At 38.3% G+C, this 27,364-nt stretch overlaps 1 protein-coding gene across 1 annotated transcript in view; it reads left to right on the top strand.

Moving 5' to 3' along the window:
* The first annotated feature begins 602 nt into the window (after window positions 1-602).
* LOC134742496 (ras-related protein Rab-37) overlaps window positions 603-27,364 on the top strand; it is a 104,640-nt gene continuing 77,878 nt past the window's right edge. The window contains exons 1-3 of the mRNA XM_063675711.1: window positions 603-943; window positions 24,524-24,685; window positions 26,527-26,637. Coding sequence (XP_063531781.1) covers window positions 938-943; window positions 24,524-24,685; window positions 26,527-26,637 — 279 coding nt within the window. The 5' untranslated portion in view covers window positions 603-937. The remainder of the gene's footprint in view (window positions 944-24,523; window positions 24,686-26,526; window positions 26,638-27,364) is intronic.

Here is a 27,364-nt window from a genome sequence, read left to right on the forward strand (position 1 = left end):
TCGGGATACATTAATATAATGCCAAATTATATTCGGTCATCTTGGCTGAATCGTTTGATCAGGCCTGTGACTAAATTATGTATTTTGTCAACGCTTCCATCTTACGGACTGCTAGAGGGTTCATGAAATAGGATAAAATATACCAACAGTTTTCTCTCCAGCAGAGGCATAAGAGCCGTTGTACTTGCATTAATGTTTTAGAACAATGAACAATCTAACTTTGAGTCTGGTGTCTCCCAAGGCTCAGTGTTATCGCCAACACTGTTTATGATGTAGACAAGACCTGAAAAATAAGTAAGCTTAGAGTGCTCACTCCATATATGGCTATCCTTACTTAATGAAGATAAGTACTTAGTATGGGAAGTATGGTAAAATTTCCTAAGTAGCGCTCGCATAAAACGTGTTATAAATAGGTTTTAATGTATGTATGGAGTGAGCACCCTAAGTTTACTTATTTCTGTGTGGACATGACCTACACTACTATCCCCAGACTAGTCTGAAAGCTAGCGACCCCTTTCAAATCGTGTCCTCACCCACACAACCAAATCATCACCCCTTACACATTGACCTCTCCCGTCACTACAGCACACCAGCGAATTATTTCTACAACGCTGAACACACACAGCGGCGGCACGCGCGCGATTCTCGCCCCTATAGCCTGGCTGTGCAATGTGTCCTACATTTACCGATCAGTAAGATAACCTCAAATTTTGAGGATTCGTCTCGGAAAGATCATGTTATTTAATACGGAGCGAATCACTGACGATTTTGATTGTTATTATTAAGAATTTAGAATTTAATTTGGTGCGATTTCAGTGTTTGTTGGTGGTTTTTGGTGACAGACAGTGACGAGCGGGATGTGCGTGCGGATTTTTTTGAGTGTTAATGTGCTTGTGTCGTCAGTGACGGTGTAAATGAAAATTCACTTGTGGCTGAAATGAGCGTGAGTAACTTGTTCCTAAACTTAGCACTTAGTTATTTTTAGATCACAAAGTTACTAGAACAGCCGAGAAACGTTATTATTTTCGTCGAATTACTCCAGATTTATCTCATGAACTTTTAATTAGATAATTAATATTAATACAATTCATTATTATTAAATTCTATCACTTACTTTTAATAAAGCAACAGGGCAATATTTTATCTTATCGGTACCTATCGTAAAAACAGTCGAATATCTATTGACTTCCACTTTTGATAGTTTCGCCACAGGTTTAATATCTCGAATGACGGAACGTGGAATCGTGGATCCGCGTACGAGAAAACTATAGGTATGTTAATTTTTGTAAATAGATATAATTGTGGGAAGTACCAAAATAATCCACGTAGCAGAGCTTAAAGGTTCATTATTGTCTTTATTTTATACAATAAAAAAAATTGGTATAATCATTAATTTGATTGCTAAAATCAGTATAATGTAATACCTAATAATAAATTTATCAACCGTAGCGTCCGTCACTGCTATTCAGTAGGGAATTAGAGATCAAAATTATGAATAAATGATTTTAATATTAAACCTGAAACTTTCCGGAAGGACGGACATCAAAGGGTAAGTAAAACTCATTTCGGAAATCCTTTTACGAGATCACTGTTGTGTTTGTCATAAAGCATATCAAAGTAGTCATCTCCTGATTTATAAGTTCTTATGTATCTTAAGCAGAGATCGAATGTCGATATTTATATACGTGGCTAAAAAATTTGTCTGTTTCATACATTTTGGCCGGTCTATTTTCTATGGGAGGGTAAATTTTTTTTCGCGATTTCGTGGTTGGCCCCATGGCAACGGGAATGCACTTATTTTTTAGTCACCCTGTTAAATTATGTGGTATTAATTTCGATATCTCGGTTGTTAATGTTTATTTTTGCATTCTATTGAGCTAATGCGAGAACTCACTGCCTTAACATATCATCGGAAAATAAATATTTGCAGGACAATATTTTGAGATTTTTAGTTTGTACTGGTAACGATCCTTGATTTGAAGCCTATCTGTATTAAGTCGATGACATTACTTGCTAATCATACATAAAGTTTATTTATTATTTTTATTAGGAGCCTATAATGTCCCACTGCTGGGCAAAGGCCTCCCCCCACTTTTTCCAGTCTTCCCGATCCTGTGCAGTGTCTGACCATTCCTTTAAAAAGGAGTCTAACTTTAAAGGAATACATAAAGTAACATTGCAAAAACCGGAACGACATTGAATAAAATTAGTAGTTGCTTAACTGGTTTCCGTAACAATCTGTACTAAATAATAAGTAATACTCGTAATATCTTTATGTCCATGTTAAATATATCTAAGTATAGCGATTCAAAAATCTGTCATTTAATACTTCCGACAAACATTAGCTGGTGTCAGTTTAAAAGGTTCATATTACGACATATGTCATGTCTATGTAAATCTGGCTAATGTCAATCGGAATCTTGAATTAAACAAATAAAATAATAAATAAATAAAAGATCAAAACTGTAACAAGTACTGAATCGGGCTCTAGGGCATGCAGCCATCACTAATTAGAGTTTGAAAAGCGAACAATAGCCTAACGGTGAAACTTATCAGTCATCTCGGGTTGCGGCGCTCGCGGTTCGATTTCCCTCAATTGCACACCCGATACGACACATGATTGATATCACTTTTACACTGTAGATCATAATTTCATATAAGGTTAATGGGGGGAAAAATGTCATATAAAAATATGGCAACCACATATGACACCATTTCCTGAACTTAGTAGAGGACTATAAAACTGCCGCGAGACTCAAACATATTAGATTATTTTAAATCGGGTCACTCACGTATTACCACGTCACGTCACGTTGGGTCACGTGAGTGACCCGATTTAAAATAATCTAATATGTTAGTAGAGGACGACCATTACATACCTAATAAGAGTTTTGAATGATTTTGTTTTGGTTTTGAAAAGGTAATCACGGTCAATATACCTGTCAAAGTGCTTCGCTATAGTTAATGTAGGGTAGGTTTTAAATACATATGTGTACGAAGTCCATCTTTTAACAAACGATCGATCGTAAATTACGGACTGTGCGCTAAAACAAGTGACAATCATTTATGTTACAATAAAACGAATTTATCAAGTATCCATTTGAAGCGAACGGCTAGCGGTATAGATGGCATAATAGGTAATAAATCATCATCATCATATATTTAAGAGTTAGACTCTTGTCGGTGGAGCGATTTCCATGTATGGCGGTCCTCTGCCTTCTCCTTGACAGCCCGATACGGCACGACGTTGAGTTTTTCCTTTACTTGATCTATGTACGTTCTCTTTGGTCTCCCCCTCCGTCTCCTTGCCTCACTCCCTTCAATGATGTTTTTGATAAATTCGTCGTGTCGTATCAGGTGCCCAAGCAATTTTCTTCTTCAATAAATAGGCAATTTTAAATTCGCAACAAAAGATGAGTGAGTTTCGTTGCGATGAAATGTTCAATTCAATTCAATTTATTTATTTTGCTTTAACATAGACAGTTGTCCTGGTTACATGTCATTGGGATGTTATAGGTACATATTGTAGCTATTAAGTGTAGGTACAGTCAAGGGCATAAATATATATACATTCCCAAATTAAAAAAAAAAATATGTGTACGCTCTTTATACCTTAGACAATAAAGTCGTGTTCACATATTTTTGAGCCATTTGTCTGGATCGATATTTTTGCCTTCGACTGTACATGCATGTATGGTCTACCACAATATGGCATGCAAAATCTTAGACAAACTTAAAATAATAATCTAATTACAATTAAAATGTCAAGTTATCAAAATATTCATTCAGATTATAAAATGGTCTTATTAGTAGAAATGATTTTATTTTTTTGGATAAGTCAATAATATTATCACATTGCCTCATCTATCATCATGTTAACAGTACCTATAATGTGTCTTATGTAACTAAAAGGAACTTACACGTAGAAAAAAAGATATTCTGGACTTGTGTATTACCTACTTACATAATTATATTAGCTTTTCTACTTTTGTATAGAACACAAATGACAATGGCAACACCAAAACTCACTAAGGTACCTTATTTGGATTGTAATCTGTTACAAAGATCTTTTGTAAAGGTTACCTTTTTATTTATAGCATCTTTTTTTTTCTCCTTAAAGATTAAGTAAAACGAAAAACTCGGAGACAACGTTTCATTCCGTGTCTTATAGGTATTTAAGAACCTGACGGGAAACCTCAAGGGCTCTGTGATAAAAATAATAATCCTCAAGCTGAGATGAAATTGCTGCGAGAATGACAATATTTGAAGTTGTTTAATGTTGCGAGATGAAAATATACCAGAAGCACTGTATCTCCACAATCTATTTAATACAGGTATAGCCAAAATATCCTTGAGCCAGATTCAGACTTAACAATTTGTTACAAGTTTGACCTGGTTTTGATACGACTGCGAGGATCCTCGTTGTGATGGCGCATCTCACGCACTACTTCATTTGGCATGCGCCAATCAGCGTGACTAATAATATATCATTAGTTGTTACTTGTTATACAGAGTGAAACACACCCACCGAGGCACTATTATATACAGCAACGTACCTATTTTGAAAAGGTATTCTTTAGAATTACAAATTTTGACGATTTTGCTTAACGGTAATGCATTCAGGGGCTCAATTCCCGTAGAAATGAGAATAACCGCTTTTACATATTCAATTATAAACTTTGTTCGAATTAATCCAAGTTTAAACTTAATTCTCCGGAACCACAGGGCTCGGCCTTGATGGCTTCTTGTGGGGGCGTAATTTCAAAGCCAGTGACAACATTAATTACACGAGTAATAATTAAATAGGTATTATTACGTATTTTTATCTTAATAAATTATTCATTGACTTTATTGGGACCACTTGCACCATTCACTAACCCGGGGTTAACCGGTTAAACCTGGAGTTACCATGGTTACCAGTACAATTTGACGCTGTGTTAACGGTTTAACTGGTTAATCTCGGGTAAGTGGGATGGTGCAAGTGGGGTTTGAAACTAATGTTTTAGTGAGAGCGTTTAAGGAAGTAAGTGTTCATCTCAATCATATGTAAGTACCTACAAATCCTACAATGTAGCCTATTATCCTGTCGCATACTTTTTTTTAATACCACGTCGGTGGCAATCAAGCATACGGCCCGCCTGATGGTAAGCAGTTACCGTAGCCTATGGACGCATGCAACACCGGAGATATTACACGCGCGTTGCCGACCCTAACACTCCTCTCCCTCGTTGAGCTCTGGCAACCTTATTTACCGGCAGGAACACAACACTATGCTTCTGTATATACTTCTGTTGTTTCTCCAATAAATAAATAAAAAATCATAAGATGGTCAAACAAGACAGGAGCAAGATTGGAAAATATTTTAGGAGACATATTGAATCCCTGGATTTTTTTACTTAACAGACTTAAACACTTTCACATGTTATCAATTTAATTAATGCGGTTCCGTTAATGACATTAATTATGTGTACAAAACGCGAGAGTTTAAAGTGTTATGGTATCAATTTAGTTAGTCTTGTTAACCTGAACAGATTTTGTCTACATGCTTGAATCTGAAATCAGTTATAGAATAGCATACTTTTCGATAAGGTTTAGTTCAAAATTACTGTTCCTAAACCTCCGGCGTTTGAGCAATTCCCCCTTGCTTTTCGGCAGGGAATGCTTTTAAAAGTAATCTCATTGATTTGATCTTATTTTGTTGTCACAAGCAATACATCTCGCACGTAGGAAACATGTTTTCCACGACAACCTGTATTGTGTAGGGAAGGGACATACATGTTGTCAGGATGGACGAGTGCAAGATTAGCCTCAGCCTGGCAAACCAATTTTGTCAGTCACGTCACAGTAGAACAACAATTTATTATGGGTATTATAATAGATTATAAAATATTATAGGTATTCATCCGTATTCAATTTCATTTCAATTTATGGTGCGAACTTTCAAGGCCACGCCTGTCACCGTTACTTACTTTATCTCGATTAGTTTAAAGATTATTTTATAAATTTTTGTGACTGTTGCACATAATGATTCTCAGATACCTACTATTTTATTTATAGCGCGTGTCCAAGTGGCGCTCGTCAATATTTATTAATTTCACGGCCATTTGTCCGAGTTATATTGGGTATTTATTGACACAAAATATAATAACTGACGGTAATCTATCTCCGGCTGTTTTGGAGTAATACAGGAGTAGAAAATTAAAAAACGGCTATAGATCTTAACACACGTGTAATGTCTCTGTCTGACACATACAAGCTAGGAATAAAAAAGTAAAAAAGCGCCTGCGAGTTTAGCATGGCAAATACATCTAAAAGATTTCTTGCTTAGATTTAAACATGCCCCCGGGGTTGAAAGAAGCCTTTCAAGCAGAATCGGTAGCCACAGGAAGAGGACAAATCTTGCTGAAAGCGCGTCGAACGACTCCTCCAGCTGTCTTCACGTCAGCCACTCGTGATATACCATCCTGTCCAGAGTGAATGACTACAATGCGTCCCAGTCTCCATTTCAACGGAGGAAGATTGTCCTCCTTCACCACAACGAGGGTATTATTTTTGAGGGAATCGTGGTTGAGTCTCCACTTGACACGCTGTTGCAGTTCTGGGACGTACTCTTTAGTCCACCGAGACCAGAAATGTTGACGGAGCTGTTCGATTCGGTGGAATCGTGTCAGATGCTGGTAAGTGTGGTCCCGCAGATCCTGCACCGGCAATGAGGTGAGTGAGCGTCCGACAAGAAAATGTCCAGGGGTGAGCGCTGAGAGATCGTCCGGGTGTGATGACAGAGGCGTGAGTGGCCGAGAATTCAACAGGGCTTCAATATTGATGAGTGTAGAGTTAAGCTGTTCATAGGTTAAGTTACAATTTCCCAACACTCGTTGCAAATGAAATTTAACTGATTTGACACCCGCCTCCCAAAGACCCCCGAAGTGAGGTGCATAAGCAGGCAGAAAATGAAAGCTAGTGTTTTTACTAGCCAACGTCTCAGCCAAAGAGTTGCGGTTTTCCTTCAGAAACTTTGTAATTTCATTATAGGCTCCGACAAATGCAGTGCCGTTATCGGAGTAAATGTTGTCTGGCTGTCCCCGGCGAGACATAAAGCGAGACAGTGCCAGCAAGTAAGTTTTACTAGTTAAATCTCCCACCAATTCTAAATGTATCGCCTTGGTTGTGAAGCATATAAAAATAGCAACATAAACTTTAACTAGTGCGCAACCACGACCTTGACGGCTGGCTGCCATGAGTGGACCTGCGTAGTCCACGCCCACATTCCTAAACGGGTAGCCTCCAGGTGACAACCGAGAATTTGGCAAATTCCCCATCAGTGGAGCAATTACTTGTCCTTTCATAATTTTACAACGCACACACTGATGGTAGCAAGCCTTTGCCAAATTACGACCTCCTATGGGCCAATAGGTTTCCTTAATTGTTGCTAACAACAGCTGAGGCGGTGCATGGAGAAGCCTTTTATGTTCCTTATTAAATAATAATTTTCTGAATCGATGTGTGGACTGTAAAATAATGGGATGTTTTTTCTCGTACGGAAATTCTGAATTGGAAAGACGGCCTCCCACACGCATTAAGTTGTCGTTGTCTAGGAATGGGTTGAATTTTAAGAGCTTACTCTTTTTTGGCAAATTTTGTTTTTTGGCTAATATATCATATTCTGAAAATGATTCGCTCTGACTGAATTTGGTAATCACCTTTAATGAATCATTTAATTCGTCATGATTGAGGTACGTGGACGACGTCGACGCTTCATTTTTTCGGCATTTTTTAATGAAGCGAAGAGCGTAAGCAATAGCACGAATGAGCCGCGAGAGATTCGAGAAACGATTGAAATCTATTAATGGCTCATGAGTTATGTTAACGTGCAATGAAACCTCAACGCGGGTTTCAGGCAGCTCATCGCATTGCTTTGTGATAGGATTAAAGGGCCACTGAGCCACGTCTTGCTGCAAGAAACTGGGACCCGACCACCACAAATCTAACGAGTCTATAACGTTTGCATGCACTCCACGGGAAATTAAGTCCGCTGGGTTTTGGTCTGTTGGAACATGCCTCCAAGTACAACTGCCGGTGATTTCTAAAATGTCCGACACTCGGTTCCGCACAAAGGGTTGCAACCTACTCGGCATCATCTTAAGCCAACCTAACACTATAGTCGAGTCGGTCCAGAATGTCGTGCTTCTGACCTGAGCTCTAAGTGAAGTCATGACCTTGTCATACAGATGAGCACTAACGAGAGCGCCACACAATTCAAGTTTAGGTATAGTCGTCGGTTTAATTGGACTGACTCGACTTTTTGCGATCAATAACCTAACGAACACCTGACCTTCTTTGTCTACACTACGTACGTACACACAAGCGCCGTACGCGCGTTCAGATGCGTCTGAGAAAATGTGTAGATCAAAGGCTATGTGTGAGTTGCAAATGACATGACGAGGGACTCTAATATCATTCAGTGCCGGCAATCCATCCAAGAGTTCTACCCATTGTTTGGTAATCTCTGGAGACAGTTCTTCTTCCCACGTAATCTTTTGAAGCCACAACCGCTGCAGTAGCATCTTCATGGTGATTACGACCGGAGACAAAAGTCCTAACGGATCGAAGATCTGAGCAATCACTGAGAGCATGTCGCGCTTGGTATTTCCTTTGGGAACTAGTTTTCCTATTGGAAAATACAGCTCATCAGACTCAGGATGCCAGCCTAAGCCTAACGTTTTGCTGGGCTCATTTGATCCTATATTCAAATCCACAGAGGATTGAGAGGGTTCACATAGAAGGCGAGACTCGTTTGACTTCCACTTACGCAGGTTCATTCCTGCTGAAGAAAGTGCTTGATTCACTTTATGGCGAATCTCTTCCACTGCCGTAAGCTCATCTCCTCCTGTCAGCAGGTCGTCTACATAAAAATCGTGAACGATGACTTCTTTGACTTTCTCATCGTCACAAACCAAACCTATTTGTTTGAGACACCTGGTGGCTAGGAAGGGAGCACTGGCTGTCCCATAGGAGACAGTATTGAGCTCGTGCACTAATAGTGGCTTGGTCTCAGAGCTGCGCCAAAGAATTTTTTGAAGGTGGCGGTCGTCAGGGTGCACCCATATCTGACGGTACATTTTCTCCACGTCCGAAGAAATGATGTACCGGTGCTGCCTAAATCTAATAAGAATAGACAGAAGGTCGTCTTGCACAGTGGGTCCGACCATCTGGATGTCATTCAGACTAACACCTGAGGTAGACGGGCTGCTAGCGTTATACACAACACGGAGTTTCGTCGTGGAGCTATTGTCACGCAAAATTCCAAAGTGGGGTATTATATAACCCTTTTCTTCCCCTGAGATCTGCCTACCATGCGACATGTGACCCAAACTTTCATACTCTGCCATGAAATCAGTATATAAACCTTTAAAAGAGGGCTTGGTTTTAATTCTGCGTTCCAATGATAGCATGCAATGCTTTGCGCGTTGAAATGAGTCGCCTAGGACACTTTCGCTTTGTTTTAAAGGAAGCCTGACACAGAATCGTCCGTCGGCTAGCCGCGTAGTATTTTCAACGAAATGTTCTTCGCACATTTTCTCCTCAGGTGAATAATGAGACGACTTATGGCTAACTTCTTCGAGCTGCCAAAACCGCGTTAATTGGGTTTGGATGTCGTCGTTACATTTTAAATCATTATTACCTGTGTGCGAGAGACCAGAAGCAAAAAAACACTGCATACTGGAAGGCAGATGGTCGGTAATTGCCCGACCAGCAACCAAAAAGCCAAAGCGAGTTTCACAGAGCATCGGAAGCTCTAGACCTAGTCTGATGATCTGAGGCTGTGTAGGAAACGAGTCCCAAAACACTTCAGATCCTAAGATTATGTCGACAGGTGCAGGTTTATAAAAGTTTGGATCAGCCAAACAAATGTCGCTTGGGATATTAAGATCCCTCAAATCAATTTGACGACATGGGACGTCATCAGTAAGGGATGGCAGAACGTAACAGTTTACTGTTACTGAATATGTGTCATTTAAAGATTTAATAGGAAGTAGACACATTTCTCCTATTTTAGAAGTCTGTTTATTTATACCAAGAACAGACGTATTAATTTGATTCGTTGGTAAGTTTAATTTCTCACAGAAACCCTGAGATATTAGGCATGCAAAACTACCATTGTCTAACATGGCGCGAGCGACATACTCTTTATTGTTGCTGTCGTAAACCTTTACTAATGCAGTTGCGAGCATACCATGTTTCCCTTGTGCCATTTGAGCCGATAATGTCTGTACAGGAGCGAGCGAGGAATCATATGAAACATTTCCTAAGCCAGAATGAGATGCGACGGGCGCGGCAGGTGATAATTGATTAACAGGAAAAATCGATTTATTATTTTTAGTTAAATTATCCTCCTCGCCGCGGCCGGACGCGCAGTCACCGCTCGATCTAGATTTGCAATCTGTAACATGAACTAACGTGCTATGTTTTCGCTTACATAATTTGCATCCCGGCTTTTTGCAATGATTAGCGTAGTGACCACCGCGTAAACAATTATAGCATACCTTTAAACTCGGTAGCAATTCCAATCGCGCAGCGTTACTTAGGGCGAGAAACTGTAAACAACTAGGTAAATAATGTTCACCGCTGCATTTAGGGCACTTAGCGACAGTGTTCTGTTTTGTATCTTGTACGGACAGGGTTTTAAGTTTCGGAGTGTTTTTGTGAGAAGTGTTACCACGACCGGCAGTGTTATTTGTGGACAGTTCCAACGTTTCTAATAAATCGGAACGATTTCGCATGAATGTTAAAAAGGCTTCCAGAGTAATTGGCTTATCTTTATCTAAGCGACCTTTGTATTCTTCCCATTCCCGGTACGACTTAGCGTCTAACCTATGTGACACAATGTAAATAAGCAACGTATCCCATTGTTTTACTGGTTCGCCGAGCGATTCCAAGGCAAGCAAGTTTTTGTTCAATTGGTCGATCATACGTTTTAACGCAAATGAAGACTCCTTGGTAATTGTTTCGATATTAAAGATTGCTGAAACATGATTTTGTAGCAATAAACGCTTGTTATCGAAACGATCACACAGGAGTTTCCATGCAGTTTGATAATTTTTAGAACAAAATTCGACCGATTTAACAACCACTGCTGCCGACCCCTCCAATGACGATCTCAAATAGTGAAACTTATTTATTTCGTCAATTTCGTCATTTGAATGAATCAGGCTTAGGAATGTGTCGTGGAACTCGAGCCAATTTTCATAAGAGCCTGAAAATTTAGGCAACTGTATGATGGGAAGTTTAACTAGCTTATGATTGCTAGCACTAGAAATACTTGCACGTTCGCTACCCAGTTCTTCTTGCTTTTTATGAAATGAATTTAAAATATCTTGTGCTTTAGCAATTGCACTAAAGTACTGGGTTTCGAACTCAGTTCGCTCAGGTAACTGAATGTCAATGCTTGCCGACAAACATTCTAAGTCTAACTGCACTGCATCGTACTCACTAAATACATTTTCCATTCTACTGATTCGTAACTGCAACTCATTGGCGGCTACTGAGGTAAGTGAAGAACTTTCCAAAGAATTCACGTAGTTTGAGAAGTTAGTTAGCCGGCCCTTGTAACTGCCACGTTTTTTGATTAAATCCTTTTCTTCGGACATTTTGAGAGGCGTGTGTTGTCAACTGAAATGTTATACAATGCTAGATTAACTTAAATGTATAAGAAATGTATGATAGTACAGTTGATGCCTAAGTTAACAGTTTATTTAAGTGTATATTTATTTTATTTACTTAGTTTAAGTTTTAACACCAATAATTGTATCTAAATTTAATGTTTCATAACAATTATTTAATTAGATGGTGGTGAAAACGAACCTATTGTTTTATTTAACACCTACCTATGTCTAATCGTCCAGTTAAATAATGATTTACTAAATTCAGTTCGTAGATTTATTAGTTAATTAAAAGCCTAGGCAAATATCAGTGAATAACTAATACAAATTAACTAATTACGAAATAAAATTAAAGTGAAATAGTAATCTGACGCGACAAAGGTTAACCTAACTGTTAGGTACATGTGGTTAAGTTAAACAATTAAAATGATCCTAACCGTATTAAATCGTATAATTACTACCTGTATGACGAGTGATGGGTGAAAATTAAGAATACTGAAGGCTTAACTCTGTCTTCAAGTCCAGTAATCCCACATGAACACGATCTCAGAATTCTCCTTCCCCAAGTCAGCTTGATCTCTTGCTCTTGTCGGACGAATTTCTTAATTTATTCACTTGTCAGCTCCTTATATTATATAATCTGGATTATTGGCTGTAATGTTCAATCCGGTTCGTTCCAGGACCATGTTTTGGAGTAATACAGGAGTAGAAAATTAAAAAACGGCTATAGATCTTAACACACGTGTAATGTCTCTGTCTGACACATACAAGCTAGGAATAAAAAAGTAAAAAAGCGCCTGCGAGTTTAGCATGGCAAATACATCTAAAAGATTTCTTGCTTAGATTTAAACACCGGCCTTTAGGATTCATATCTCGAATATTTAAAGACTTATTTAAATTAATTTTGGCTAACAGTAAGGATAAACCATTTTAATCTGTGCGACCCTCTTCAGATCAGAAAACCTACACTACACTCACAATAGTGTAGGTAATGTTATAGACGCAATGCAAACAAACACTGCAAAAGTGCATGTTTTTGTTTTATTTGTGTGCGTTGCGTCTCATGTGATCATAATATTTTATGCGCAGCTTAAGAATGGTCAATTTCTATCGTCTTAGGGCGTATTGTATCGTCAAAAGCTTTATTGCGCTTCCTGTACATAACGGATGAAGATGGACTACTCGGTACAATTTTACTCTGGTATAGCTTTAGTGTCACTTAAACAGGGATGACGCTATTGAACAATTAGCATGACGTCAGGATGTCTGCGACCTTCCTTTATTATTGACTAGCTGTTGCCCGCGACTTCGTACGCGTGGATTTGTATGTTAGTGGTTATATACGGTTGGTGTTACTATTGTCCAGGCGGACATTAAGAAACCCAGCAATACTTTCCAAAATTTATTACTAGCTTTACAGTTTGAATTAAAGTTACGAAAATACAGAAATTGGCTCTGCGCAGCGTGCGCCTGCGTCAGAGTATGCCCGTCGACATGAGCATAGAACATTATGCAGCAAAAGATATCAGTAGGGACGTTTAATCATTTGTTAATAATTATATACAACGCATGAAATCTGTCTTTCACAAAGTACAAAGTTTTAAGCCCCTAACTGAAAAAATTGTTCTCGATATAATCCCTCTCAACAAGTCCAAGTCCACTATTTAAAAAAAATGTTCGCTCCCGCTGCAAACTTTATTAATACAAACTTTTCAAACACGGTGCAATCAGTGTTCGTCTATTTTAATATAATGCCCTTTTACCAAGTTTCATGTTCCTAGCTAAAACGAAAACTTGTACTACATATAAACTTACATCCCCTTTTTAACACCCTTAGGGGTAGAATTATTAAGAACGTTGAAATAACTTTTTTTGTAATATTATACAATGCCTTTCTAAGAAGTTTCAATAAGCATTTGTAATGGATTCAAACTTTCAACCCCTTTTTAACCCTTTTAGGGGATGAATATTTAAAAACGCTTAAATTACTTTTCTTGTATTCTAATAATATGCCTTTATACAAAAAAAGGTTTGATCTCCATACAAACTTTCAACCTCTTTTTTACCACCTTGGGGGATGAATTTTCAAAAATGCTGAAATAAGTTTTCTTGCCTTTTAATTAAATACCTTTCTACGAAGTTTCAAATTCCTAGCTTAAAATAAAATTTGAACCCTATACAAACCGCCAAACCCTTTTCAACCCCTTTAAGGAGTGAATTTTTAAAATCGCTGAAATTACTTTTTTTCTATGCTAATAATATACCTTTATACAAAGATTCCAGTCCCGCACTCAATAAAATGTTTGATCTCCATATAAACTTTCAACCCCCTTTTCACCACCTTAGGGGATAAAATTTCAAAAACGCTGAAATTAGTTTTCTTGTATTTTAATAATATGCCTTTGTATGAAGTTTCAAGTCCCGCACTAAAAAAAAATGATCTCCATACATACTTTCAACCCCTTTTTCACCACCTTAGGGGATGAATTTTGAAAAATCCCTTCTTAGTGGATACTAACGTCATAAAAGCTACCTATTGTGAAAAATTCAGCTCTCTAGGTCCAACGGTTTGGGCTGGGCGTTGATTTAAGTGAGTCAGTCAGTCAGTCAGGACTTTCACGTTTATATATATAGATAAAGCCCTCTCCCTTCTCCCTCCCTTTAATAAAATACTGATTTGAACGTAACGTACAAATAGCCATGTCAGATAAACGTCAGTCCATACAATAAGTATTACATTTGGGCGAGGTTTTCGACAGAGGGGTAAGCTCATAAAGTTGACTTCGATTATTAAATGATTTAAGGATGTACCAATTAATTGTTCTTACACACACGTGTTATACAGAAATGCCGATACAACCACTAATTCGACTTACAATCGTTGACAAATAAGTCCAAATCACGTATTAGCCGCTTACCACAGTATTGTACATAAACCAAGCTAAAATAGACGTTCTGTGAATGGCAAAAGATTGTAAACGTCCGCACAACTCTCTTGGTTTTTAAGTGACAAGGGGAGACTCGGGTATTACTAGTTGAATGTCGACATTGACCCAATTCCTTCTCCGAGGGACGTGTTCCTAATACATTCTGTAACATTTATTTTCACCTTTTCACTTGTTGGGTGTTAAAAGGCAAATATAAATTGATTTCGACAACAGGAAAGGAAATGGTAGCTGTTAAATATTTGAGTACTGTTCCCTTTCATCTTTATTACATCGTCCCGTAAATTTTCAGACTACCTACTCAATATTACAGAGTTCGCCTTTTGGGTAAATACCAGTGTTCAAAATAAAAATTGAAATTGAAAATATTTATTTCAGGCACAGAACAGAACCCATATAGTGTTAGTACAAAAAATATAATATGCTACATATATCTATGTTAGTCTGTACACTATGTAGTAAAACAATAAATACCTAAAAAAACTAATTAAAACTAATTATTTCGATGATGCGCTGGGCTCATGTAATTGGTTCCAACGCCTCATCAGTGGGCAGTCCACTCTGACGACAAATGCGTTTAGGAGGATAAAATACCAACCCAACCCATCTATATTATCTTTAACATTTCGCTGCTTCCTATGATCGATTTAGTAATTGTGATGTCGCTTACCACCAGCAGCGTCTACATGCGTGTCTAAATTATACTACTTCACTTTTTGAAAGAAAGAAAGAAAGAAAATACATTTATTTAACGCCACAACATAGTACATAAAAAAGAAAGGCATGCAGACATAAAAAATCATTTGGACGCTAAATAGGATCCCCACTCAGCACAATGCCGCGGCAAACGGCGCTGGTTTTCCGTGGGGACCTGACCTAATCTAAATTTAATGGCGACACGTACCTACGCCAACGACACACAAATAATAAATTAACATTGACATAAAAACACAAATATTATTAAACATAGAAAATTAAGAACCAGAAGAAGAATTTTGACCATTTAACTGGAATACACTCATTTTACCATTTAACGCCAGTCAAAACTAGAGAAAGGATAGCACTTTTTTTTTGAGTTTTTATTCGTAAATACACAGACAATAGATATACATTAAAAGAACATAGTGAAAATAAAGTGTCACGAAATGGCCCCATCTCAGCATGCTGCTGGCGACTTCCAGCGCTGATCTTCCGCTGAATTTCACACATGAACGCGGTCGCTTATGACTTTTAATGTTTGCCAATGTTTTGCTAGTTTATACTAATTATACTTACTCAGAATATTGACTCACGCCTAAGATTTATATACATAATAAAATAAACTACCTATACATTATTCAATTCTTAGTAAGGCCCTCAGCACACACGGAACGTAAGCGTAAAAGACGCGTAGGCGTATCGTAATACGCGCGTAGTCGTAGCGTAGCGTATGAGATAGCGTCGTAGTCGTCGTAGCGTAAGCGTAAAGAACTTGTATGCATGAAATAAAACTATGAAATGGATTATATCGCGTATATTGAATTTATAATACATCCCGACGTTTCGAACCCTTTACAGCGTTCGTAGTCAACGGGTGACTGAGGAAAAACTACAAAGTGCAAAAATACCCACATACTAAAACTAATGAACCAATGGCTGGTTGTACATGCAAAATCGGATCATAAGGCTAAGTTATACAATGCAACTATTTTTCAAATAAAGATATATAGTGATGTACCGACTATGGATTTGGCCGACTAGCCGACTAGCCGATTAGTCTAGTAGTAGCCTAGTCTAGTATCTAGTAGTAGCAGTTTTTGTATGAAGCTACGAAAAATCTGAATGATGATGAAAGTGAAGCGATGGGATGTAATCTGGATAGTTCTCAAACTAATAATAGTAATGGTGATGACTTAGAGTCAATGATCCACCGCAATTTTTGGCAATGTTATCAAGAATTGGTGTCAAGAAAAATTCAAGACGCAGATGAAAATGATGGTCGATCTAGTGCGGCACACGAACTCCAGTCCTACTGCGCCATCCCATTAATTAAGCGTGCCTAAACTAACATCTATCTAGCCTAAACTATGTATTTGTCCTTACCCAGTGCGGTATATAATGATTATTCAATATTGATTAAAAGATTGTTACCTACAAAAAATATATACTCGTATGATTATTTGTTAAATTTGACTAACGTACTTAAAAGAGTTTAAATTAAAATCTTTAAAATAAATATTGGTATTTTTTTTATACTACGTCGGTGGCAAACAAGCATTCGGCCCGCCTGATGTTAAGCAGTCTCCGTAGCCTATGTACGCCTCCAACTCTTTTCTTTCCTGTAGATTAAAGAGTGCCGACTATTCGGCTAATTTTGCCGACTAGTCGCCGACTACAAATGTGGCCGGATAGTCGGCTTTCCCGACTAGTCGGTACATCCCTAATATATATATATATACGCGATAAAAACCGAACCGCGCTTTCGCGGTAACCGAAGACAATATTATTAACTTGTATGCAAACAGAACGATTACGCCTACGCGACGCTGATGCCCAGAACTCTACGCGTCTCGTACTCGTAACTTTTTTACGATACGCTTACGCGTCTTTTACGCTTACGCTCCGTGTGCTGAGAACCTAACAGTAAATAATGGAAGAATGTGTTTTAACAGTTAAACATACGCATAGAACTTGTAAATCCTTTTTGGTTTTCTCTTTCCCGTAACACAACCCGGGTTTCCCGTTATGGGTAATGTGTGATATAAATATAAAACCTGGTCTGGTTGTGGGTTGAACAAATAGACGGCAGCGTACTACGTAGGTAAACAACACGCGAACGCGATGCGAAGCGATGCGAATTTAATTCATACAAAACTTGTTTTTGCTCTATTTCGTTTGTTTTATAAACTGGAGCTATATGAAAAATGAATGAAAAATGGAAAAAAAAATTTTATTGGTTATTTACAAGTAGTTTACAGCATGGGATGGGGTCTTCTTTTAAGTATTAGATATCCTTGTGACAGAAAACCCCGCTTTTCCGAAAACGCTAGGGTATTATAAACCAATTAAACTACCTATATAAACTAATTAAATTACAGACCTAGACATACCTCATGTCATTGTATATGCAGTTTCGTTACAATTCAACACGTAGTTTTAAAATGAGAACGAAACTCCGTTTGTATGGGAAGGTGAAATTCGGCCGAGCTTGCCGGGGTAAAAAAGTCACGAGAAGTTCTTGATAAAATATGGACATGAGAAAAAAATACAGCCAGCAATAGAAGCATTTATTTAAGACGTAACGAAGTTAACACCAACAAAATAAAAATGAACTAAAATAAATATCCAAAGCAAGGATTAATTAACATAGTAGGTATAGGTATCTAGTTTACTAATTTAACCCCGTATTACATGTTGAACTCAGCAACCAAAAATGTAGTTCATGTATCTTACCTCTCTAGCCTAGCTTGCTTTTAAATTATAAATGCGGTTAATTTGTAGCAGGGACAACAGCGTGTAGGTAATAAAAGGCAAGTGAAACTTAGTTTTCCGAGAAGTGCGACATCTGTGAGAGAACCGGTAAACTTGAAGGGAAAATGGCCTGAAAGCTTGTTTCTGAAATTCGCTGAAATTAACCTTCAGGCGGGAAGCAAGATAGGTACGCGTCGCGTCGAGGCTCTTGTTTTGAGAACGCTCCAGAGATGGCGCTCATGTACAAAAATACAGACCTTTGCGCTATGAAACCGCGAGTTTTGCAAAAAAACCGGCCAAGTGCGAGTCGGTCTCGCATTCCAAGGGTTCCGTACATTACACAATTTAAACAATGTATTTTTTTTTGTGAAATGTCTAAAAAACCCGTAGGGGTGGGATCAAAAACTAAGTAATTAAGTCCGACTCACGCTTGACTGCACTTTTCTAATAGCTTTTCCTGTGATCTATAGATAAAGATCTATTTTGTGTATATTTTTTCAAAATTTTAGACCCAGTAGTTTCGGAGATAAAGGGGGAGGGGATGGTCATTTTTTGCCTATTTTCTTGAATAACTTCTAAACTGTTTATCTTAAAATTATAAAAAAATATATATTTGAGTCTCATAATGAGCTCTATCATTTGATATAAACACGATTTAAACGATATAGTTTGAAAAACTTTATTTTTTAATTTTCTCATTTACCCCCCAAAAGTGGCCCCCGTGTTTAAAATTCATTTGTTTACGTTACATGTCCGTCTTCGGGTCACAAACTTACATAGGTATGTATACCACATTTCAACTTAATTGGTCCAGTAGTAGAAAATAGGCTGTGACAGACGGACAGACAGACAGACAGAGATGCACGAGTGATCCTATAAGGGTAAGTTGTCTGCTATACTATACTTACCCGATTTGGGGGACTTATTCGTTATGATTTCTTTTCTCATTTACCTTTGATGTCATCGTTATCTTTCTGGCTTTGTTCTCATCTAACTCTCACTTGGGGAGCGTGGTGTTTGCTAGGCAACCTAATTCCACGAATTGGCATAGGCACTAATTTTTACAAAAGCGATGCCCATCTGACTTTCCAACTCAAAGGGGAAACTGCCTCATTGGGATTAGGCCTCTTATCGCACGATTTTTCCATTACCGAAGACGAATGAAATAATTAATCGACATTGAACATATTTATACGTTTAGTGATTAGGGATAAATATAAATACCTATGTTGGCTAAGATTATTTTTAACTCCTTGAACGAATATAAAGAACATACTGATAACGTAAAACTCACCTAAATTGAGAAGAGACGTACACTTATATTTGTTTCGCTTTTATCATTGTATTTTAGTCAAATCTGAAAATTTACTATCTGTTTATAGATATAAATATCTCTCAAAAAGCTGTTCCCGTCAAACTGACATTATTTATGAAGATGAGTGAAAACGAGCGTATCTTTCTTTTTTATTCGTGGTGCATGAAAAACAAGAAGTCAATAAAAATATCTTTTTTAATTTCAAATATTAGAAAGAAATATTGTTAAGAAAGGACATAGAAATTCAAGTAATAAAAATAATCTTTGGCAATTCTTTTCCTTGATATTTTTCTGTCGTTTGTAGATTTCGTCTATGCCTCTCCTCCTGAAAAAAAAGAAATGAAATGTCACAATGTTTCAAATCTGTTACGTCCCTTACATAAATTAAATTGCTGGACCCAATGAGTATAATATTATAATATATGTGTTGAACTTTCGAATAATCCACGGAACATGGCGGATCGTAATCCAGACATTTTTATTTATTATTTGCATTCTGCTGTTTAATGTATAATTGTGATAGGATATTATGCAGTGAATGGCAAGCGCAATGGGTGCAGTTAATGAAGAATTCTTCTAGAAACTCGAATAACTAATTCTGTGGACATCATTCGGCGGTTCGTGGTCTCGGCCGCCAATTGTTTCATATTATATCTAATACCTACACTTGACGTTGGCAAACGGAACACTTATGGGATCATTTCGGTCTTGCAAATCAGTTAAATGCGTTTTTTTATTTTGTAACTAAAAATGAGGTGTTTAAATTACGTGCAGCGGCTTTCCGAAATGGAATTATTATACAGTACGGCCTTTAAAAGTGACAGTCTTGCGTGTAAAGTTATTTTGAGATAAACCGAATATAGCGAATTTATTTAGTGTTGTGTGCTGGGGTTTTGTGTGTTTAAAAAATCATAACCAGATTCCGCAAACATTACTGGTAGCTGGAACTGTGAAGCACTTACGTGTATGTATGTACACTATGTACTCATTTGTACGTATCGTAGCGAAATATGTACTTATTAATTATACGCATTTTTCAAGTAGTTCTTGGTTGGGATCAAAAGTTTACTTTAAGACTGAAATGTTCATTCCATACACGCATAAGAACCCATTTAGATGAGCGAGCGTTTCAAGCGTACTTATAAAAGTTATTAAAAAACCCTGTCATTTAAACCAACTGAAACATTAAATAACCCAATATAATATGTACATCAGTCTGTCTCAGAGACCGCTCAGGTAAACGTAAACAACAGCTTTATCGTAGGCTTTGGACATGTGTCCCGAGTGTCCTGTCTCCATTGTATACCCAGCTTTATAGCTATTACCAACTTATTTATACACACGGTTAAATCGAGAACTATTTACGCTACTCACTAATTATACCTATGTACTTACTTGTTTTACAGTGGCGCCCAACTTGAGTGAATAGTTAAGTTGGTGTTTAAGTTAGATAATTGTGACATGGGGCGTCGGATGTAATGCTGAATATGTCACGTTGTTATGGTGGTATGCTGTTATAGTGGTAAACAATAAGCGCTGGTATAGTAAGACTTTGATTCGTGCATATTTAATATGTTTCTGAAAGCTTTAATTATTTATGGCTTCTTTGATTAAGGTTGCTAATAAGATCATTAAATTCTTATTCAAATACTAACATCGAACTTAGAGTTTAAAAATCGTTGATCAATATAACTAACCCTGTTTGTCATTATTTATTTATCCCTGGAGCACTGGGTAGGTTTATGGTTTTTTGAAAATCTTCCTTTATGATTTTAGTACCTATATCACTGTCACCCTAGTAGGGTCCATGCATGTACTTTCTAATAAAATAACCAACACCTTGTAATACCATGGTTGCAATAAACGATTATGATTATGATTAATATCTCAAAGTAAAGATGTTCAGCAAACACGGTTCTGATTCCGTTAACAAAATAACTTTAATACAAATAGAGTAAGTAATCCATGAGACCTATGGTTTTAGCACCTGTAGATTTTGCTGTTGCGATATATCGATGTAACGTTATTAACGACACGATATGATACGCCTTTGATGTCAGTCGCAGATAGCGAAGGGGATGGAGGCTCGGTAACTATATTACTGCGCGTAAATATAGCAGGGGTAAAAATAATAGGAAGAATACATTATTGCAGAGACCTGGAGACGGAATTATTCTGATTATAAGAGTGTTAACAGGTTATGAATTTGATCAGGATTTGTTATGAATTATTTATTTAAATTTAAAGGGGCTAACTACCTAACTATCAGTCCGCCGGACGATATCGGCCTGTCAGTTGTTCGGAACTGTCAAATTGTTGTTCTAAGTTAGAACTTCTAACTGACAGGCCGATATCGTCCGGCAGAATGATAGTCAGTGGGCCCCTTTATATTAGGCAACACGGCCCATATAACAAATACCTGATAGACTAAAATACATATACATTTCGTAGACTTAAATCTAAACACTATTTATATTTGTAACTGGTGACCGAAGAGCTGGCGGCTTCCTCGCACAACGTATAGCATTGCGATACAGCGAGGAAATGCCGCCAGCATGCTTGGTACAATGCTCAAGGGCCCTTTTAAGATTTAAGCTAGTTATTAGTTTACGTAGTACCACTGTATATATCTTGTATGTAAATAAATGGACGCTATATAGGCGACAAAACGGTGCGGCTCCGTTGAAAACCCCAGAACCTCTGAAAAACGACACCCGAATTATGATCTTTCAGTGTCAAAAGTGACATGATTTCAACACTGGCAGATCAAATCAGATCAGATCAGAATTTGAACCATAGAATAGTAGAACGCTAAAATTGCCTTTTACAAATCCTTCTCTCTAACGACAAATTCGGTAGCTATGGTGGTGCACAAAAGAAACAATGCCTTTTGTTTAACAGATTAAGGTTTAAGCCGAAAAAATTGCTTCAGAAAATATCAAATATTTCTCTATGCCGCTACATAGCCCGCCGCCACTTTCAGGCAGACCACTTTTTTCTTGCATTCAAATTAAAAAGAGTGTATAAACTCCAGCCTGAACAAATGTTTCAGATAAAATGGGGTTGTTTTAAGTGTGTTTTAAGTGTACAATTTAGGTACTATTTAAAGGTTTCTAAGTAATTCGCTTCTTATGGCTCCTCTAAACGATGGTCTAGCCCTGGAACAGCGAGATGGCCATGCGATGGTTGAGAGCACACACTATGGAATGGGCCACGTGTAGATGCGAACGCACTATCGCTGGCCCACTACCTTTGATAGCTCCTCTACACGATGGCCCAGCGTAGGCCAGTCCAAGGGACGCAGCTGGTGGAATGAGATAGCAATATCACTTGCTCCCTTTAACGCATAAATGCGCCCCTTGGACTGACCTACGCTGGGCCATCGTGTAGAGGAGCCATGATGTGCGGACGAAAAACCGACACCGCTGCACCGTAGCCAGCATCCCATAGCATCATAAGACTCAGTGATCAGTGATGATCAGTTAACTGTTAAGTGTTGCGTTTAGTACCATTATCATCGGCCTTAGAGCGTTTTCACATTGTCCGATCCGATATCGGATGTCGGAAGGAAGTAAAATGTAAGATATATATGTGTTTAGTGTGTAGTCTGCAGGCAAAAACCCGCGCAATAGCCATTTCTTCCGTCGCAAGTTTCGCGCGGCGCGCCATATATTTTGTTTCCTTCTAATTTTCTAGTTTTACGTTTACGGAGCGTAAACGGTTGGCATGTTGGCTACGCACCCTGAGGTCTACGGAGTCGCATATATGAGCATCATTAGCGGCAGTTTCCGAACCACTGAGCTAGGTATAACTGGTATAAGTGCTTAGAAATTAACTATTTTGGGACCTCTATTCTCCAGGGTTGTTCGTTTCCATTCATGTTTGATTGGATCATTAGGCAGATTACTGGAGCGGTTGCGTGCGTTGACGTACGGTGGTTTACAATAGACTTAAGGGGCCCACTGACTATCAGTCCGCCGGACGATATCGGCCTGTCAGTTAGAACAAAAAATTTACAGTTCCGTACAACTGACAGGCCGATATCGTCCGGCGGACTGATAGTCAGTGGGCCCCTTTAAGAAAATAATAAACAGGCAAAAAAGGTTAAAACAACTGGCTAAATAATCAATTTTCAGGTTGGATAATTTTCAAATGCAGTTTATGAGTTTTATGACTATAAACGAATTAAAGAAGCGTCATAATGGTCATAATGACTGATGTGCTCCAAACGCATTAGATTCGGACATTTCGGACCAAGCTAAACTGCATAGCATTTACAATGACAAAGTGCACACACACACAAACGAGGGACGTTTTTATCTTGATCTGTTTTTTAATTATGCCTTTTTCATGTTTTGCATAGTATAGCTTCTCAGCATTTTTATTGTAGCATTTGTAACTATAAGTAAATATAAATGCAATATTTACAATTTACAATTTTGTTAACATTCTCCAGATAAGGAAGAGCGGTACCTCCTGGCACTGGCTATATTAAAGCTTAATAGGAGGTTCCAATAAGACTGATAAGACTAAGATGAATATTGTGAAAGTAAAATAAACATTTTTGTTTTATTTTATTTAAAATGTTTTCATTAATGTGAAATGATAAAAAACAAGCAAAAAAACTACAAATTAAGTTTCTAAATTTACGGCCCCCGATTTTCTGCTTAGGTACACTACAGTAATACGTCGCAACGATCTCCGTTCAACCGAAGACGTGCACATTCACCAAAATAAGTTCTTCTCTATTATTCACTATGATGATTTTATGTCTGAGGGATTACGGATAGGATGTCTATAATACTGTATTACAATATGATATTCGAATGACATATTGGAAAGTATGTAATTTCACGATGATACATTTTTCCTAATGTTCTCTGATAACCAGACTCCGTACATTTGGTGCCGCTGACGTAAAAGTGACGTATTTTCACATATAGGATGCTATTTTTAACACATCACATAATTTACAAATATTTTTAATTTCTTCTGGGGACAAAAATACAATACCTGCAGTAAAAAGTAGAATGACCCAGTAACCCAATATCTACTTACGATGCGCAGCGTGTCTGCTAGTCCGCGTCCGCGTGTCCGTAAATGGTTCGCAAATGCCATAGACATAACGACCTTAGATTTGTTTTTTTTTTCAGCAAACGGCGACAGACGACAGCATGAGCGACGACGTGTTCGAGGAGCCGACGCTGCGTGCGCCCGCGCAACGCGGCACGCCCTCCCCTACCGGTTACCGCGACTACCAGCCCACAGACACGTCGATCAAGACCGTTCATGACGACGATGTGCCTATACACAAGGTAAGCGTGTGCCGTTTATTTATTTATTTTCTCCAGCAAACGGTCACAGTCACAGACGATTAGTATGAGTGACGTGTTCGAGGAGGCGACGCTGCGTGCGCCCGCGCAGCGCGGCACGCCCTGCCATACCGGTTGCCACGACTACCAGCCCGCCGAAACGCCGATCAAGACCGTTCATGACGACGATGTGCCTACACAATGTGTACACAAGGTAAGCGTAAGCAATGTTTTTGCTGTATATTTATTAATTTTTTAGGGGGATGAATTTCTTACAAAAAAACACGTAGATTATTAATTATAATGTGAAAGGGTGATGGTAGCTGGTATCGTGGCACTCCTACCCCATCGGCGGGCAGCTACCAGCCCGCAGAGACACCCAACCATTGACATATGACTAAGGACGGGCCTTACACCCGTAACTAAGAATGGTGCTAGCTCAGCGGTGTCACTCACGAATTCGAGCCAATCGTGCAGTCTAACGCAGCTAGTTGCGACCAATCGCGCGCGTGAAGCGAGCTCATCAACCAATCGCGTTGTGGTGTTAGACAGCACGATTGGCTCGAATTCGTGTTCGTGACACCACTGTACTGGCCCCATTCTTATTGCCCGTAAGGCCCGTCCTTAGATATATGTCAATGCACCCAACAAGATTGTCATGGGTGTTGACAGTACACGGTTACATACACCTACGAGTAATAAAACCTCTAATACTGTGGTACCACAAATTTAAACTGTTGGAGCCAAACCAACATTACACGATTTTTACGGCTTATGTAACTCGCGTAATTTCACGCAATTTTTCGTGCGCCTAACTAGCTGCGCAGCGAGGCACTGTATGGAGACCTAGGCTCTCCGAAACATGTGTGTGTGACTAAAAATACCTGAGTTAAACCGTAAAATTAGTTTACTGTGGTACCTGTAAAAAAAACATATGAATAGGTTTACAAATAGGTATTAATGTACGTAAATACAACATGACCAAATTTCTCAGGCCAGCAATAATCCGTTTTTCGTAGAGCGTTACATAAGAGATGTCTAGACTAATAAATTGATTAGTGACAAACAGAAATGTCAGAATCAGACATTTCCGAACAAGTGGCGTCAATTTCAGATTATATTTTTTGCCAGAGAAATGCCGGCCCTTTGTGGATTATCTCTTGTTTGTACGCTGAACACGCTTTTATTCGTTTTTGATGGAATGTGTAGGTACCCAGTTGCGAGCTGTATACTATAGTTAGACCAAAAAAAATCTGCAGAGATTTTGACAGCACACACAGTGCCAGTGTTTATTAAATAACACTGGCACATCATAATTTAATAGACGTTTGACGTTTAAAATAACACCGTGTCTGCACTGCCTGTGCTATCATAACCTCTGCAGACTGTTATTTCTGAAAACTGTAAAATAAGAATTTTGAATGACATGTTGAAAGGATTTTGAACCCGCATTTTTTTTTTTTTACTATCGTTAAACCAGAATGGTTTGTCTCGATACTCCATTCCGCAGTACTTACATAATCAAATATAGGTACAATACGATACTTCGGTACACATCCAGTTCGTAAACAACACAATAATTGCAAAGAATCACAAGTGAGCGCATCTCATCACACCGGCCGCGGCCGGTCGAGCAAGTTTACTCGTTGTATTCATATAATAATGCGAGATAATGCAATTAAATCCTTAAATTATACCAGCCGAAACATTCCCTTCTTAACATAGGCCTATGTCACCTACGTCCTTCGCAACATCTTTCATTGTTCGCTCTAAGATAATACTCGGCTATTCTCCGGGGTTCTCCAAAACCTTCACCAGATCACTTGAGTTGTGTTTTTTCACAGACAATACTTCTGGGCGACAGTGGCGTCGGCAAGACGTCGCTGCTGGTCCAGTTCGAAACCGGCAAGTTTCAGGCGGGGAACTTCTCGGCAACCGTCGGGATTGGCTTCACGGTGAGTTCATTGCTATAATAACTAAATTTGATATATACAAAAAAACCCTTAATTTCATATTCTGATACCTGTTAAAAGTTATATTTCGAAGTTGGTCCTTTATTGAAAGTTGTTTAGTTCAGCAAGGGTTGAAAAGCAAGCTGCATAATTTATCACACCTCAAAATGTAGACTTATATTTCATATTCTTTACGTTTATTGTGCTATCATACCAATTATTACATTTACGTATTTTCACATAACAAAGTAGCCAAATGGTTCAGGCGTGCAATTTTTGTTCGCGAGAACACAATGGGAATATCATCGTCAGCACTGTGAACTGTGACACTGTGAGTTGACAATTCGTAAACTTTTACACTGTCTATATACCCAGTACACCCTCGATTATCAGAACTAATTGGGACTAACACTATTGGGTAATAAAAAATTCGAATAATCGGAATGTCACAAAAACATCACCTTTCTACATAAAAACAGTACTGTACCTATATTAAAGTTTGTCATCGAATTTCAACTGTTGTGAGACATACTAACATTAAATAATTTTACGGTTTAGACTCACTTGTTTTAGTCACTCGCGCGACATGTTTCGGAGAGCCTAGGTCTCCTTTCTCAAGTACTAATAGTTCGAGCAGCGTTCACGACGACCGTGTATTGCGTACTGCCGCTGCCGCGCGCCGCGTCACTCGTTGCGCGCGCGCCGAGAAAGCCGGTTAAAGTTTGTCGTA

This window comes from Cydia strobilella, chromosome 6 (genome assembly GCF_947568885.1).
Source record: "Cydia strobilella chromosome 6, ilCydStro3.1, whole genome shotgun sequence".
Lineage (NCBI taxonomy): Eukaryota > Metazoa > Arthropoda > Insecta > Lepidoptera > Tortricidae > Cydia > Cydia strobilella.